Source organism: Triticum aestivum, chromosome 7A (genome assembly GCF_018294505.1).
Source record: "Triticum aestivum cultivar Chinese Spring chromosome 7A, IWGSC CS RefSeq v2.1, whole genome shotgun sequence".
Classification (NCBI taxonomy): domain Eukaryota; kingdom Viridiplantae; phylum Streptophyta; class Magnoliopsida; order Poales; family Poaceae; genus Triticum; species Triticum aestivum.
Window position 1 is genome coordinate 12867451 of NC_057812.1, and position 17797 is coordinate 12885247.

The window sequence follows — 17797 nt, forward strand, 5'->3', positions numbered from 1 at the left end:
GGAATACCACACGTACGTGAAGGAATCAATGCACATGCATGCATGGTGGGTCGAGGTAATCAATTGCGACCGCAACACTCCGGCACGAGAGAGGCAGAAGCTGTGATCGAATTAGACAGCGATTGACGGCAGGAAAAAAAAAGCATGTTGTTCGTCCCTAATACTCTCTCCGTTCCAAAATAAACGTCTCAACTTTATAGTAACTTTAATACAAAAAATTGTACTAAGCTCAAGACACTTATTTTGAGTCGGAGGAAGTATTTATTTGCCGGATTACTTTCTTGTTTTTTATTTTTTATAAACATTTATAAAATTAAAAAAATCATTAAAAATGCAAAGCATCTTAAACATAATAAAAATTACTTTATAGTCTTTAGGGCATCCAACAAATAGTGTGTATGATAGTTTGATGTCCAATACAAATTATGAACCGCACACATTAAAAAAACAATCTTAGGATGGTCCGATTGTGTAGTAAAAAAATTAATAGTGAATTATTATACGCATATCATCACTCCTCTAACTCTAATTAAATAATTTTAAGTAATTATTATGTATGCCAACTATACAATTCTCATGAAATGGTGGTATACAATTAAATTATAAAAATAGTGCGGAAATCCAATTCGGCTCTCGGGTGCACATGCTCCTACACGTGGAAAATGATTTTTTCAAAAGTCAAAAAAATCCTAATTTTTTTATTTGCTCATAGTCACATCCAAATGCTACCTATAAATTTTTAGGTCAAAAAGTAAAGGAGTTTGGCTGGCACACAAATAACAAATTAAACACCAAATGTCACCCTCAAATGTTAGACCCAACTTTATTTATTCCACCGAGGAAACACTGCTACTCTGTTTCTCATAAAAATTGTCAAGCATGTTTGGTTTTCTTGCTACTTGTTTGGTTTTCTAATCTTGAGCATAAAACCAATTCAGTTATACTACCTAGAGTGGTACAACGATGAGCTCCCAAAACGTCTAGCGTGAAATTAATATCAAATCAAATATTAACACTAGCTCTAATCATATAATTAATACACAAACAATATCTTACATAATTTTGTTATTGATGGTGTTCAGGACCGTGAATGGTATGGGTCAAGGTGCGTGCGTGCAGTGATTAGAATATTACATGGGATGAGGGATAATGTTTATGAGACTGGCATCATCAGATGATCAGAATATGACGAGGGATAATGTTTATGAGATTGACATCATCTAGATGAGTAGTGTGTGCGATTGAAAAGGTTTCACCAAGCACGTTATAAACTTCCATGGTCGGTATATATTGAAGGACGAAATTTATCCTCCACAATGCATTGTTCAAATGGTTCTTCTGGCTGGATTCTTCATGATGCAGTTCTGGTGGCGTGAGGATTTGACTTGGAGAAACTTTGGTGAGGATTTGACTATGAAAAGTTCAATTGTATAGAGGAGGTGCACATGCATGACTTTATGTTTTATTGTAACGCCATGGCTACAACCACCGTTTCCTGGCTGTTACTCCTGGTGGGATCTAGACTGTCCCTACAAACGATCACTAGTCTTTTCTGCACAATTTGTCCTCACTCGTGCACACCCGAGACCAACTTCCCGATCAATCACCCCGTCAAATCGCTCTAAGCCAAGCACACCTAATTTTGGAGTTGTTTTTCGATAGGGCTTCCAGATTTTTTTCCTTATTAATATGAGTAGTCTATCATTTTTATTTATTCAGCCTCTTACATGTAGAGGATGTTCACATGTCTACAGGAACGAAGAATAGTGCTTCAAAAATCTCTTCGGCTCATTTGCGGACAAGAAGTGTCTCTTCGATTGACGTGGAAACATAGTCTCTCCTCAACCCAAATGAAAACGATGGGGTTATAATTTTATGATTTCTAATCTGATAGTATAGATATATAATTTAGAAAAGTAATTCAAAAAATCCCGCCAGTGAGGGATTGGACTGAACGCCATGAAGATGGTGACTGGAGGAGATGATGTTTGTGTTAATTGGATGGTACAGTGACCGAAGGAGAGGTGGTTTGTGTTGGGAGGTAGGGTGGTCTACATTGCAGGGAGATTGGCTAGAGGAAAAAAAACAAACGGGAGTAAGGTTGCCTATCGTGGATAGTGTCTTTTTTTTGCGGATAGTGGATAGTGTCATAAGTTAGTATCATGCAGATTACCTCCGTAATGCATCGTATTATAGATTAGTATCTTAGATAGCCTTACTTATGCCAAGACATATGGTAGTACTTTATTTATTTCCATTATGATACTCCCATATGGTAGTACATTATTTATTTCCATTATGATACTCCCATATGGTAGTACATTATTTATTTCCATTATGATACTCCCATTAGTATCTTAGATGGCCTCAACCCCCTCTTTCTTTATTTAATTCTATGTCTAGTTGGCACGCATAATAGTATTTATGATACTCCCATTATGTGTAGTATTAGAAGACCTTATTTATTAGTATCATGCAGGACATATAGCAGTATAGTATTGGCGTGGCCAAGTCTTAGTTAACTGAGATTTAACCGTAATCCTAAACCCTATACCCTGAAATTTTATCAAGTCTCGGTCAACTGACATAACATGCAAGAAAGAAAAAGGAAAATAATTTAAAAGGAAAACTTGCACGGATCTTATTGTAAGATCTCACAAATGTAGCATCAACTGAGACACAATCAAGTTTTTATCGACTAAGATTTATCAAGACTGTATAGTATTTATTATGATATGATATCATGATAAGATATGAAACACTCTTTGAGAGCGTTTTGATTTAGATTTGTCAAAACTGTATGGTATTTATTATGATACGATATCATCATAAGATACGAAACACTCTTTGAGAGCAGCGTTTTGGCTTCAAAAAATTCCATTTTTTTCTTGGTGAAAGATGTTTGAGTGCGTGATGCCTGTAACAAATTTGGAGAACTTCGAACATTCGAGGAGCTCGTGACAAAAGAAAATTCTGGTCTGAGAGAAATATTTGAAAAACAACAAGATTTATCTTTTTTGTCGCGCGCTACTCAAATGTCCAAACATCATGAAATTTTGCACGAACCTTACCCACATGCACATCTTACTTGCAAAAGAAAATCAGATTTTTTTTTCTATTTTAAATCACGTTACTGTTCGCCGGGCCTCAGCTGAGCCTGACACCGAGTTGCATTTCGGCGTGGGTATGTCAAACACAAACAGTACGAAGTAGTACATGCTTAGCTAGCGGGATCATATTGCACAGTCGGCGAATGTGCCCGTCTAGCTAGCGCTAGTAGTGGTGACGTGCAGCAGTAGAGTAGTACGCCCCTGCCCCGGGCGCCGGCGCGGGCGCGGCCACGATGCCGACGCCGTGCTTGTGGTGGTGGTGGCCGTGGCCGCCGTGCTTGTGGATGCGGTGCTCGATGGCCTCCTCCCGGTGTAGGACCTTGTCCTGGTGCAGCTCCATCTTGGCGGCGGCGACCTTGGCCTTGCCGCGCTCGTGCGCCAGCTCCCGCTCCGCGTGCGACCTCGCCGTGGCCGCCTCCGCCTTCTCCGACGCCTTGGCCTGCGCGATCTTGGTCTTGGCCTTCACCGCGCTCACCCCGTCCTTCACCTTCTCCTTCGCCGCCTGCATCTTCCCCGAGCCTCTTGATTCTTGGCTTGCTGTCGTGTTTCTATGATTGTTTAGATCTTGTGAGTGGAAATTGGAAGTGTCCTGCCTGCGCGTGTGTGTATTATATATGAGGGGTCACTATGCGTGGACGAATGGGTGCCGGACGCGTGGGTTGGCAGCGTGTGCAGCATGGATGACTAGTCCCTTGGCTAGAGGTGAGGTGCGGGACGGACGGATGTTTCTAGAGGAAGGAATATCACACATACGTGAGCAACTGGACCAATACCCGTGTTCGATTCATTCTGGCCCAACTTTGAACCACGTTTGCGTCCAAATAGGCCACGCGGACGGGCCGGACGCGCGCCCTTGTCCTCTGGAACCACCCGTCAGGGACACAACCTCTTTCCTCTTCCCCTGCCTCCTTTCGCCCTCCACCTCCGCCATCGCCGCGCTACCTGTGTTCCCTGCCACGTCGCCTTCCATCAAGGCCGTCCGGACCACGCCATGCCATAGCCAGCCCATGCCCGCGTTTTGGCAGAGCTTTTTGCCGGCGTTCGTGGTTCAGCGTTCGGACAACTTACGGCAGGCGATGCATTGCCGCAGGGCGCCCACCCACCAAGACCAACTTTGCTTTGCTTTCTACGAGGGGAGCTCGATGTGCTCTTTCCGGCCAGGTCTCCACCCTGTCCACAAGGTGTTCGACTCTTTGCTCATAAGGTACCATGGATAGCGGGGATGAGTATTTCTTTCACAACTTCATCTATTCATCAGATGATTCATCCTGATGAAGAACTTGTGGTGGCTGCAATGATTGTCCATGACCACATTAGTAGGAAGTGGCCTCGGTTCAAGGGATCAATCTCCAGCCATGCTCCGGCCTTGAACCGGAATAGGGAGAGAGGCCACAGCCTTCTCTATGCCGATTACTTTAAGAATACCACACTCTTCAAATCACATCAATTTCATAACCGATTCGGAATGAGGAGACATGTGTTCAATCGTATTCGGGAGGGAGTGGTAGGATATGCCCCATACTTTGAGTGCAAAGAGGACGCCCTTGGCAAGCTTGGCTTTTCTTCTTACCAGAAATGCATTGTGGCTATTCACATGCTTGCATATGAAATTCCTAGTGATCTTGCGGATGAGGATGTGCGTATGAGTGAGTCCACATGGCTCCTCTCAATGTATAGTTACTACAAGGCCGTGGTGGCATTGCTCGGCCCTGGGTACCTAAGAGAGCCAACTGCTGTTTATACAGAGAGGTTGCTGGCGATCAATGCCGATAGGGGCTTTCCAGGCTTGCTTGATAGTATAGATTGTATGCACTGAAAGTGGAAGAACTGTCAATTTGCTTGGTAGGGGCAATACAAGGGGCATGTGAAAGATGTCACTCTCATACTTGAAGCGGTGGCTTCACAAGATCTGTGGATATGGCATTCTTTCGTCGACATGGCTGGTTCTGACAATGATCTCAATGTGCTTCAGTGTTCTCTAGTGTTTGCAAGGCTTGCAGAAGGCCCCTCCCCAAGGGTCAACTTTGAGATCAATGGACACCATTACAACAAAGGATAATACCTAGCTGATGGTATCTATCCTCCGTGGTCAACTCTTATGAAGATGATACCCAATCCGTAAGGACAGAAGCGACAGAGATTTGCCCAAATGCAAGAGAGTGCAAGAATGATGTGGAGCGTGTTTTTGATGTACTTCAATTTCAATGGGGTATCGCTCAAAACCCTGCATTGACATGGAGCACTCAGAAGCTTTGGGAGGCGATGACTGCTTGTGTGATCATGCACAAGATGATCGTGGAGGATGAGCGTGACGATAGCATCTACGACCTAGGCTTTGATTTTTAGGTGAAAATGTTGAGCCTGAGCACCTACCTCCTGCAACCTTAACACTGTTCAATTTCATCATCAAATGCGTGATTGACATGCTCATATGCAGCTCCAGGATGACTTCGTTGAGCATATGTGGGCTCACACTGGCAATCCGTAGATCTATCTGTTTAATTTCTTTTCATGCAAACAAAATTCAATTGGGTTGTAAGACTATTTGACATTGTTTTTATTTCGATTGGCTTGTAAGACTATTTCGGATGTGAAACTATTTGCTATGTTTGATTTAAACTATTTGCTATGCTTAACTTTAGTGTAAATGGTCTCCGATGGACGAGATGTGGCCGAAATGCGGCCGCTCGTGGACGCACAGCTGGCGCATACAAAATTTGGGCGAACTCTGCCCCCATTATCACCCCTATCGCATCACTCCATGTTGTGGTCGAATTAGCCAGCCACGGCAAGAGGAGAAAGTACACTTTTTGAAATCGTCTTCTTACTTCAGAAGAAAGTATACTTTTCAAAATTGTTATTCTTACTTGAGGGGCTAATGTGTGCTTTGCCGTGGCGATTTTTATTTATGGAAGTGTCTTGTTTTTTCATGTCTTGATTTGATTATTATTCGGGCAACTCACGTACGTTCACAAGCTTGAGCCATTTCCAAGTTTATAGCACACCAGAAGCTTGTCCGCAACGGCACCCTTGACGCACGCTTCAACTAATTGCATTCGCTTCTAGGTCCACACTCATCTACCGCATAACTCGGCTGCTGCAACTCTATGGAGCTTTGGGCATGCTGCTAACTAACATATTTATGAAGACTACTAACCAATGTACTGGCACATACACACACGATGCCACACGACACTCATAACTTGGCGTGACTAATTGGTGGTGCTGGTGCATCCACTGCTTCAGTTTCAACTACATGCATGAGTGAACTGACGCGACAAAATAAATATGACGCCTATACACAAGCGTAGAGACACTGTAAAAAAATGTCTAGAAGCATTCCTAGAGTGAATAACAGGTGATCAGTAAGCGTAATCATGGAATTCAATCAGTGTGTAGCCTGGTTAGAAGCTCTCTTGCTCCAGTCTTCTGTTCGATAGAGCTCTTTCAAGCCATGTTAATTCAGTAGCTAGATAAGGGTTTCCAAGCTTTCATCTTTGAGCGTCACTAAAAATGCAATGGTTACCAAAAATAATACTCTGTCTCAGCTATCTACCTCTCCATGTGCATTCGGAGGCAACCATTATAAATGAAGTTCTCGCAAAAAAATGATTATAGATGAAGGACTTTCCTTGCAAAAATGTTTTGACAAATTGACTATAAATATTTCCTGGAACCAATATGAAATTAGCAGGAGTAAAAAGTTTATATTCCAGCATTGATCTAACTCGTTCTCTTCATTCTTGATTTTCATATAAACAACTATTTCTCATACATGAATTCTCAGGAACATGCAAAGAGTAACAGTATATATAGGACCACTAGTTGAGCATGCCCTTTGCATGTTTCAGGATCACCAAGGTTCAACACCTTCTGCTTTCACCAATTATCCTAGTAAGAACAAGACAAGAGATAAGATATGTAACTTGAGAATAGGAGACATCAGGTAGTGTCGCTGATGACAAGTCATATGGTTGATACCAAAAGTTGAGATGTCCCCCTAACACTACAAGAAATATGTCAACTAGTGACCTTCTGTCAGTGACCCTGAAAGAATTGGTCATAGATCTATGATCATTTGAGATCAATTGGTCAAAAGCTGTTCGGGGGCTCCAAACCCTAAACCATTGCGACCATTTTGATCAGAAAGGTCGTAATTTCCTTACACGAAATGGTCATAAAGCAAACAACGCTAGTCCGCTGCCTTATTTCTAGTTGTTAACGACCAATATAGATGGTCATAGCCTTGTAAATTGTGGTGGGTTGCGATGACAAGGCGACATCTCATCAGTTTTGCCTATGTGTCATGTCCATGTGTCAATTTTTGCCCTAGGTTGTGAAGCAACCTATATTTATGTTATTCCAAAAATTCCCAAAAAATTCTCATAAATTTTTTGGATCATATCTTCATCAAATATGTCAAAAACCTTCCTTGCCTAGTTCAAAAATAGTTCAACAATATTCACTTTCCTATTGTGTTCAGAGCAACACTTTGTGAAGGAAGTACCACTTTGGCATGTCCAAATAGTATCCCTTTTCGACAGTGCTTTCCTATGCCCAAATAACCATCTCCACCAAATGCAAGCTCAATCCATTCATTATTTTGAGCCCAGCTTCAACACTCGTATTTATGTTCAGTGTGGTACTTTGCAAAGCAAGTACCACCTAGGCTCCTCCTTTTGAGCTTAAAATTTGTGAAGACGGTCTTCTTAGTAATTGATCATCCTCAGCCGAAACTCACGCCCATTAGCCATGTACATTCCCGTACCGCTAATCAAACACTTGGCTGCTAATTCATGTTTGAGCATCGATCGGTCTCCTCGTGAGAATCTTATATTGTAATTTTCTTCCTATCACCTACCTGGGGAGTGACCAACCCACTAGACATGTCTAGGCCGCCCATAACACATGGCAACGCCACAGTCACGCAGTGACCACGCGGCGGGCATGCGAGTTTACGCGCTCTAGAGTTGGGGCCCTCGGCCACCGCCCAAACCTCGACGTATCGCCACCAAACTATGTATTTATGATTAAATAGGTACTTATATAACTAGAAATGATTTTTTGAAAAAATAAACAGCAAACTATGAGGCAGCTGCAGTTCAAATTTGACACACTTCCAACTAAATCGGCGGAAATTTGTCTTTTTCACGAGAGGTGGACCAAAACTTTTTACACCCAACCATTTTGTCAATTGTGAATTAAATATGTCCTAGTATTTTATAAAATTTATTTGGTCCAATTTTGTAACAATTATTTGGGAGGTCCTTCACAAAAAAACTTCTTTTGGGCACTCGAAAAATGGAAAATGATTTTTTCGTCCAAAGAAAATGAAAACTTCCTTAGGCAACATTGTTTGCCATTCCAATATGCACCCTTGTGCACAATATAAGATCATTTGAACAAACTATGCCATGAATGTGACCATATGATTGATCATTTGGCTTGAAAGCCACTGATCTCCACACGTGATAGCTCGTTTCTAAGAACACTTTTTTAAAATAATTGCCGTATTACAAGTTTGTTATTTTTCCTGGGAACTTGGCCATATATAATGACACAATGCGAAGGTTTCCCAATTTTTTGAATTTTTTTTGAATTTTTTATGCCCGTCCCGAGCTAGTGGTTGAATCTTAGAATTTTTTTGGTGTTTCTCTGATTAAATAGATACTTATGTACCTAGAAATTGATTTTTGGAAAAAATAAATAGCAAACTACGAGGCAGCTGCAGTTCAAATTTGACCCGCTTCCAACTGAATCGGCGGAAATTTATCTTTTTCACGAGAGGTCGATCAAAACTTTTTACACCCAACCATTTGGTCAATTGTGCATCACATATGTCCTAGTATTTTAGAAAATTGATTTGGTACAATTTCGCAACAAATATATGGTAGGCCCTTCACAAAAAAACCTCTTTTCGGACACTCGAAAAATGGAAAATGAATTTTCCGTGCAAAGAAAATAAAAACTCCCTTAGGCAATATTATTTTGAATTCCAAGATGCACCATTGTGCACAATATGAGATCATTTAAACAAACTATGCCATGAATGTGGCCATAAAATTGATCATCTGGCTCGAAAGCCATTGATCTCCACACATGATAGCTCGTTTCTGAGAACACTTTTTTAAAAGAATTGTCGTATTACAAGTTTATTATTTTTCCTGATAACTTGGTCATATATAATGACACAATGCGAAGGTTTTCCATTTTTTTGATTTTTTTTGAAATTTTTATGCCCGTTTCAAAATGCGGTCAAAACGACGGGAATGACCGTTCCTAGCTAGTGGTCGAATCTTGGAATTTTTTTGATATTTCTCTGATTAAATAGATACTTTTATACCTATAAATGAATTTTGGAAAAAGTAAATAGAAAACTATGAGGCAGCCACAGTTCAAATTTGACCCGTTTCCAGCTGAAATGACAGAAATTTGTCTTTTTCACCAGAGGTGGATCAAAACTTTTGACACCCAACCATTTGGTCAATTATGCATTAAATATGACCTAGTATTTTAGAAAATTGATTTGGTCCAATTTTATAATAAATATTTGGCAGGTTCTTCATAAAAAAACCATTTTGCCACAAGAAAATGATTAAAAATATCTAGAAAGATAAAAAATGCATGCAAATCGGTGATCATCCATAAAAATGGGGTCTAACTTGAGTGAAAAATTTAGTTGTGCCATTTTGCAAAATATTTTGATAGTTGCTTCACAAAATTCCCCTATTTTTAGTACTTAGAAACTTATTTAAATCACTGATTTTCCAAACCAATCTGGGCTCTTCCCATGGATCGATGACATGGCGTCTATCCAACCATCCATCCATCTCTCCATCCCACATCCATCAATCCATCCATCTATCTACATAAAAAAGGAAACAAAAAAGAAAAAGAGATACCCCACGCACCCCCAACCCTAGATCAAACTCCTCCCTCCTCCCAATCTCCTCGCCGCCGCCACCACCACCTCCTCCCCGTCCCCGTTCCCTCCCGATCCACCTCCTCCCCGTCCTCTCCCAACCACCGCTAACCTCGTCGTCCTCCTAACCCACCGACGCCGACCTCGTCCCTCCCTCCCCTACCCTAGCGTCGCGCCCTCCCCACGAGCCCCTCTGCAACCACACCAACCCCATACACACGGATCCGGCGTCTCCGACCTCGATTCCATTTCCCACCCCCCTTCCCCACGCTCCTCTAGAGCTCCAGATCCCTGGCCTCTATGACCCCTTCCTCAACTTTGCCAACGCGGGGGGGGGGGGGGGTCGACGACTTCCCGGCATCCCCTAACCCGTACGCCTTCCGCACGACCCCGCCACCGCGCACCCTTCGGCATGCCCGACTTCAACGGGAGCAGCATGCACCACGAGGTCGATGATGGCCTCTTCACCGACTCTGGCCCCATCCTCCCCGACGCCTGGTCGTGGCCCTGTGCACGGCGGACGCGGCTTGGTCGCTTCCTCCGGAAACCCTATCCCCTCGATCCGCCGGCGGATCCACCAGATCCGCTGGCGGGCTTCACCAAGGAAGGGGCGAGCTGGCGCAGATGACGACGGCTGTGCTCCTCGACCTCGAGCTCCGCCCCTGTCCGCCCATGCTCCTCGACCTCGAACTCTGCCCCCGCCCGCCCCGGGCCACTGGTACTTCCCCTGCCCCCTCTCGCCATGCTGCTTGATGCGATCTGTGTCGTACCGCTGTATGATCCAGCTGTTGCTTATCCCATGCGTCTCATGCCACTGCTACAGTTGTTTGCTGCCTCACGATTTTGCATGACGAGTTGAATTAGGATCTGCTTATCTATGAATCGTTACTAATTCAATAATACCAGTGGCTAGCAGTATGTGCATTGATCAGTTCCTGACAGTACGCTGTTGTGTGCTTGGAAGCAACCGATGTCACTAGGCCACAATATTTGTTAGTTCCGATGCTTAGAGTGATGTAGAGATGAGTGGTGTGAATGATACAGTCATCTCTTGATAGTAGACACATGAACCTGATAAAATGGTCCTTGATATGATGGAATTACTAGCATTTGTGTGGGTTTACAGTGCTGTGCCTAAACTACTATGGTTGCCAAGCCAGCATCCATTGCATCAATCATCATCAATTAATGGCCAATGTACACATTCTATGGAACAATAATGATAGTGATCCAACACAATAGTTTACTTAATTTCTTTGCACTACCTTGCTGTTTGACCGTTATTTTTATGGTTTGGTTTGCATTGATCCATAGAAGTTTGTGTCAAATGCAGGTACTCTACCACTAAAAGTGTTTTTCTTTATCTGAAGACGCCGTGTTCAGTTTTTAGGTGCCTTTTGGCTGGTCGGTCATTGAGAGTATTTCACCCGGAGCAAGAAAAGGTATGCGACCATTGAGGAAGCTTAAATTCTGCACCTACTATATTCTGGTTTGAGCCTCAATTACATCCGGATGACAGTCTTGCACATTCATTTTTACATTATAAACATAAGCAACATTACTAAATCGCATGCTAAGTTGTTGATTGCAAAGATCACAAGGCAGGATTAATTGTTCATGATAGCCGAATAGTGTAGTTGATCATCACTATTGCTAAATGCTATTTTGGTTGAGTTGAGTCGATGACCTAGTGATTGATTGCTTGCAGATCATTTCGCCGTACCACCTGTACCTGAATCCCAAGCTGGCGGTGCAGCACTACGAGATCTTGTGTTGATGCCTGATAGTGATGCCCGGCCATGGCTGCTTCCTCCCCTCTCATTCCCTTATATAACACTTGCTCATTTTGTCCTTGATACATTGAACTTGCAGAGATGTTTCTTTGTTCCATTTCTTGCTTGTCTACAGACAACGACATTGAACTAGCATTCAGTTTAGGCTACAAATGTTTGTAGAAAACATTCAGTTGCATATAGGACGTGCCCCTCTTTGTTCCTAGCATTATTGTATCTTATATCATGCTGAAATCACTAATGACTATGTAAACAAAACCACTGTTTGATTCCTCCCTAGATTTGTGTTATAGTTTTATCATGCCCGACTCTGTTATGGTTTTATTGGTTGAACGACACCCTGGATGTTATCAGTTTAATATAATTTATGCGTTCTTAATTTACATCTGATTTCACTCTTTATTATGGGTGTGCATTTATCCCTGATCTGTTCCATTTGGTTAAATTCATCATATGTGGCTATCTTCTGGTGTTCTTCTTAGTGCTCCCCATGCATGGTTTGTTGCACCTATTTCGGATCTCAACATGATGATGTTCTGTGCTGGCATTGTTTCTAGTGTTGCTAGTGATAGTTACAAATCACAAATTAACTTTGTTTCTTTTGTGACCTTGCTGTGTACAGATTTGCATATTCAGAGCTTCTCCGCCTCGCGCCCCCAAGTTTGACATCGAGCCCCCTTCTCCGTCGGCCCTCGATCTACTGCTCCTCGGGTTGCCGTGCGCCCCCAAACCTCTCCTTGGCTCGTCTTCATCTTCAGGAAGGTGAGCTCCTATGGTTCTCTCCCGGTATCCCCCTCGAGCCAGTGCCTTGAGCTCACTTCTTCTCTTTTTGTGCTTTGTGCTCTGCTGCTACTCGTGGTGCTCTGTTGTGTTGTTGCCTGATGGCTTGCTGCTATGGACTGTGCTATTGGCCTGCTGACTGTTGCTATGTGTTGCTACTGCTACTTGTGTTGTTGGTGGGGCACTGGTGCTACTGCTAGTCTGCTACATGTGCTACTGCTAGTCTGCTGCATGTGCTACTGCTAGTCTGCTGCTCGTGTGCTACTATTAGTTACTTCGGTTGCTCGTTGGCTTCTACTAGTGCTAGACTGCTAGTAGTTCTGTAGTGCAGTTGTTGCTGCTCTATTGTGTCATGTACTGTGGATCTGTAGACTGACTATATGCTGCTGCTCTTTGGCAGGAGAGAAGGAATGACTATATGCTCATATAGTCATGTGTGCTGCAGATTTATTGGATCTGTGGACTGTGGCCATCCATTTTGATTCTAACTGAACATTTTCATGTTGCTGGTAGCTGGTGCTGCTTTTCTTGCTACTAGTCTTGCTCTCCTGCTGCTGGTCATGCTCTGCTTGCTGCTGGTTGCTGGTACTGCTCTGCTTAGTACTTAGTAGTAGTACTTGGTACTAGTTGTTGTTGCTGCTGTTAGGTTAGTACTTTGTAGCTGTTGCTCGATGCATTGGAGGAAGAGGATCAATTACAATTTACATTACATATATAATGCTTTGTTTCTCGTATCCGTACATTTTTGTAGGAAACGCATAATTGCGCCTAGGGCTTTCTCAAACTTTGCACGGGAGTTATTGTATACAAATCATGTGCTATTTATGGTTACTTTATGAACTGATAGCCATCTCCTTGTTTACTTAGCCGAATCATGTCTTTGTGTACAGAACATCAGTTACTAATATTTTACTTAGCAGAATCATCTCCTTGTTCTTCTATGCTTAAATGATAAAAATGTCGCATTTATATGATTGTAAACCTGATGTCATTGGAGTAGTTTTTACTTGCTGCTGATAGTTACTAGTATTCACTGATTTTGCCTCATTTTGCTTGTTTTACTCTTATTTATGCATACAGACTGCCTACAAGTTAATGTGCTGTTAGATTTGACTTTATTTTGTTCCTAACAATTTTGTTTCATAGCTTGCAGATGCTGTCCTTCATTCATGTTTCGCCGTGAGCTCCAGGACAAAGAAGTCGGGAGAAACATAGAGTTCTTGCTCATTGGAGCTAGTTATACTTTGATAGGTTTTTTTTGATTTTTTAGTTGTGTTACCTGATGTGAATATGTTTGACTGCAAAGTGTCAAGTTTGGCTCTATTTGATTATATTCATGATGTAAACTATGTTTTCATGATATTTTGTAGTGCTCTGTTTGAAGCATTGTGTAAATATTGTTTATTTATTTATTGGATCATTGAAATATGAGGAATATAACCATGACAACTGGGACCTACTTATTAGAAGACAATTGGGACCCATTAGACTAGTGGACCCTTCTCTTGAAAAAAAAATAAAATCTGAAGCTCTAGAGCCCAAAAGCCCACGTTGTAGCAAAATAAAAGGCTGAATTGTTAGGCTTTGCCCATGTGGCTGACAAAAATTAACAGGAAAACAAATAAAAAATAGGCTGATTTATTGCGCTTGGCCAAATAATAAATGGACTGAATTAATGGGCTCGGCCCATGTAAAACACCGAATCGGACCGGGCTGAATCTTGTCAGTGACCTTTTCAATTGGTCGCAATTTTGCCACGTCAGATTGCCACGTCGGATCCGACGTGGCCTGGGCAGACATCCAGTGACCAAAACAACAGGTCATGGGTTCAACGACCTTCTGTTTTGGTCGCAAACGTCTACGACCTTCTCACAGAGAAGGTCGCTAATTTCAGTTTACGACCGCCAGCTTTTGTCCTTCTATTTTTGGTCACAAAAAGGTCGCAAATAAAAAACTATAACCTTTCAGCGGTCAATAGTGAGAGTCACAAGTTGACATATTTCTTGTAGTGTAAACATCTCGCTATTGATGGCTATAACACCTATCAGCTACCACTAAATAAATGATTCGTCCTAGCATGGATATTTTTTTTGAATTGGAACACTGAGGTTCCAGTACTTAAACAGGCTCAGCAGACTCATTGGCCATCATCACGCGTACATTGTCCGGTACAGCATACACCACAGCCGGTGGTGCTCCGAACCACTAGAACCCAATGCAGCGAGAGCATAGGCAACTTTATTACCGTCGTGAGGGGCAAATTAAAAAACCAAAGTCCAAACCACCTATGGAATCATCCAGTATGTCACATTCTATATAATATGTGTATACCGCCTCAGCCCTTACCCTAGCTCTTCACCCAATTACATGTGTTTGAGATAGTCATTATCACGTGAGAGCATGAGAAAAACATTCATGACGATTTTTTTTGCGTTAAAAGAAAAAAAAACGCTTGTTCTTTTGAGAATAGGAGATGTCAGGAAAGAAATGGTTAGGATGACCGAAAGACAAGGTACCTCACGGTGCGATGGTCCGGGGAAAATTTGTGATGCTTGTGAAAGGGACGTGGCAGTGCTTTGACATGCCTAGTGCGCTTGCTGCCTTTGCAAGTATGTCTTCCTTTCAGTCGACCTATGCCGGGCTGCATTTGGTCCAGCTCGTCTTCACCTCCTTCTTGAACTTTGAACGAGGTCCACATATAGTTCACTGGCACATGTGCTCACTGCAAAACCTCGGGCCGTCATGGCACTCCCTGCTGAGGTGCATTGCTGGAGACAGATCTACAGGCAGACCAAGTGACACGAAACAAAAATGCCTCATTTCCTACACACAACTTGATTGTATAAGTTTCTATGTTTGAATGTTTAAATTTTATTCTAAATAATTTGTAATACACACAACAATTCCCCTCAGTCATCAGTTTGGTCATCTTCCCTTCACTTTCATCTCTCTCTCTCTCTCTCTCTCTCCAAGAAAAACAATGACACAACGGCCTGTTCATGCTTCACCTCGCGCCCGTTCTACCCGGAGGTTCCCCGGCAGACAAGGACATGTATGTGAGGGTCGGCCTGATTTAATGGGGCGGTCCTAGTGTTCCTCATGTGACAAGACAAAGATCTGCCTGACGCATGTACTTCTTGATCTGGTCGGAGTGTTGGGTTCTGGAAGGCTCCGCCGGCGAACTCCCATGAGCGTGTTATGCCTAGAGTTTGCTGGATCGGGTGGGATTCAGTTGTGCCCACCGGTTCTCCGTTAAGGACGGAGCGATGCGAAGCTCTGCTATCTGTTGCCATCATGGGATATGTTTAGTTTCGTGGTGAAGTCAGAGGCGGAGAATGTCATGGAAGCCGAGATCAGAGGACTAGTAATGATGATTGGAGCCTTTGTGGCGATGAGGAACTTGCTTGGAGTTTTGGATATTGTAGCAGCAGTATGTAAGTGGGGGCGGCAACACACGTGTAGTTCAAAGTCTTACCTCTCAGGGTGAAAATCCAAGGTCTGATTTTAATTGGTTGTGCCTGGCAATGGCCTTGTTGAAGGCATTGTTTTGAGAGCAGAGACTATCTTCGGGGTGAAAACCCAAGATCTACGATCGGGTGACGACGGCGCTTGTGCACTGTTTTCTTCTTTGAGGCGTCGCTTTTGGAGAACTTGGACTTCAGGTGTTGTTTTGGCGGTGGTTGTACTGCTGCTGCAAGGACTGAAACTCTGTAGCCGGGCTTTTCTTTTCTTTAGCTTCTTCTTGTTCTTTTTTTGGCTGTGTTCATCCGTAATACTATTAGGGTATTGCGTTGTTGCAGAGGCTGGATGTAATTGGTATCTTCGCGATATTAATATATTCTCTTTATCGAAAATGTATGTGAGGGTCGCCTTTGATGAGCTGCACTTTATCCCTGACCAGATGCTATAGTGGCGGCTGCAGCGGATGCAGTCCAGCATCGACGGAGGCATCACCAGCTACCTGCCGGACGGCTCTCCTTGCTGTACTCCGCGACCTGGAGCATCGCCAGGCTGCTGCATCGTCAGCCCCGGCCACGCCATCGCCATGGGCCTCTTCCCAGCTCCCGGAACTATCGATGTTGTTATTAGTGGTGTGGGATGGGAGCGCCACTACTGACCACATATCAGTGACGCCATACTAGTGGTGTGCGCCTAGTGTGCCACAAATGACGATTTTCAAATGCCACTAGTGACAAGAGCGCCACTGTTGAAGACCACATCGTTTCACACCTTGTAGACATGCCAGAGGAGAACAAATAGACTGCCTTTCAAGCAGGAAGTGGAAACCATGGCCGGGTGAGCAGCGGAGAGAACCTCGTTGATGGAGAGGAAAGGACAAATGTTGAGTTGGTTCCAAACTGAGGCCGCTCGTGTGTAGGAGACGAACAAATGGACGGAAGTTTCGTCCTCAGTGCAGGACGCGTAGGTGCAAGAAGGGAAGAAATTCTTCACGAAGCGGTTCACCTGGGTGCCCAGACGATCAGAAACCAAGAGACACATAGATCCTGATCGTTATAGGGAGGTGCGTAGAACTCAAGACAAAATACTACTCCCTCCGTTCCATAATATAAGAATGTTTTTTAAACTATCTTACCTTGAAAATGTTTTTATATTCTTGGACAGCCTGAAAAACGTTTTTATATTATGGGACAGGGGAAGTATGCCATATCCTATAATGATCGAATGAAAATACCAATAAATTCTATAATTTTATTTTTTAATATCCTATAGTTAAGCATATCAAGCTAACTTTATCTTTAAGAAGTTTTAGTATTTTTTTATTTTTATAAGTATAACTTCAAATTTAGAACTAGTTAATAGCTAAGATTAATAACTAATATCTGAGATTTTACGGATTTCCTATACTATACCTATTTCTATTTGTTACACTATTTCCGTTATGTAAGCCCACTTAGCTCAGAGGTTAGAGCATCGCATTTGTAATGCGAGGGTCATCGGTTCAAATCCTATAGTCGGCTTTTTTTTTCTCTATCGATGTTCTACGAACAAGAATCTCTTTTTTTCCGAATTAAATGGAGAATCCAGGATCTTTTATGTTTTTTACCTTACAATTTTGCTAGATACAAAACAATAAAATAAATAATATATATACAAAAAAATATTTTGATGAAATTCCATTTTTTGGGGTACTTTAGTTGATTTTACTCTGTTTATCCTGTAGTTTAATTCAG

The 17797-nt window shown here is 42.6% G+C and overlaps 1 protein-coding gene and 1 non-coding gene across 2 annotated transcripts; one reads left to right on the forward strand and one right to left on the reverse strand.

Moving 5' to 3' along the window:
* Positions 1-3170: 3170 nt before the first annotated feature.
* Positions 3171-3657, reverse strand: LOC123152653 (late embryogenesis abundant protein 6). The gene has a single exon (XM_044572150.1). It carries the CDS (start codon positions 3616-3618, stop codon positions 3274-3276), a length of 345 nt encoding a protein of 114 aa, XP_044428085.1. The 5' UTR covers positions 3619-3657; the 3' UTR covers positions 3171-3273.
* A 13854-nt stretch (positions 3658-17511) lies between these two features.
* On the forward strand, positions 17512-17584 carry TRNAT-UGU (transfer RNA threonine (anticodon UGU)). Its single transcript has one exon. It is a non-coding gene; the product is annotated as a tRNA-Thr (tRNA).
* Positions 17585-17797: the final 213 nt, after the last annotated feature.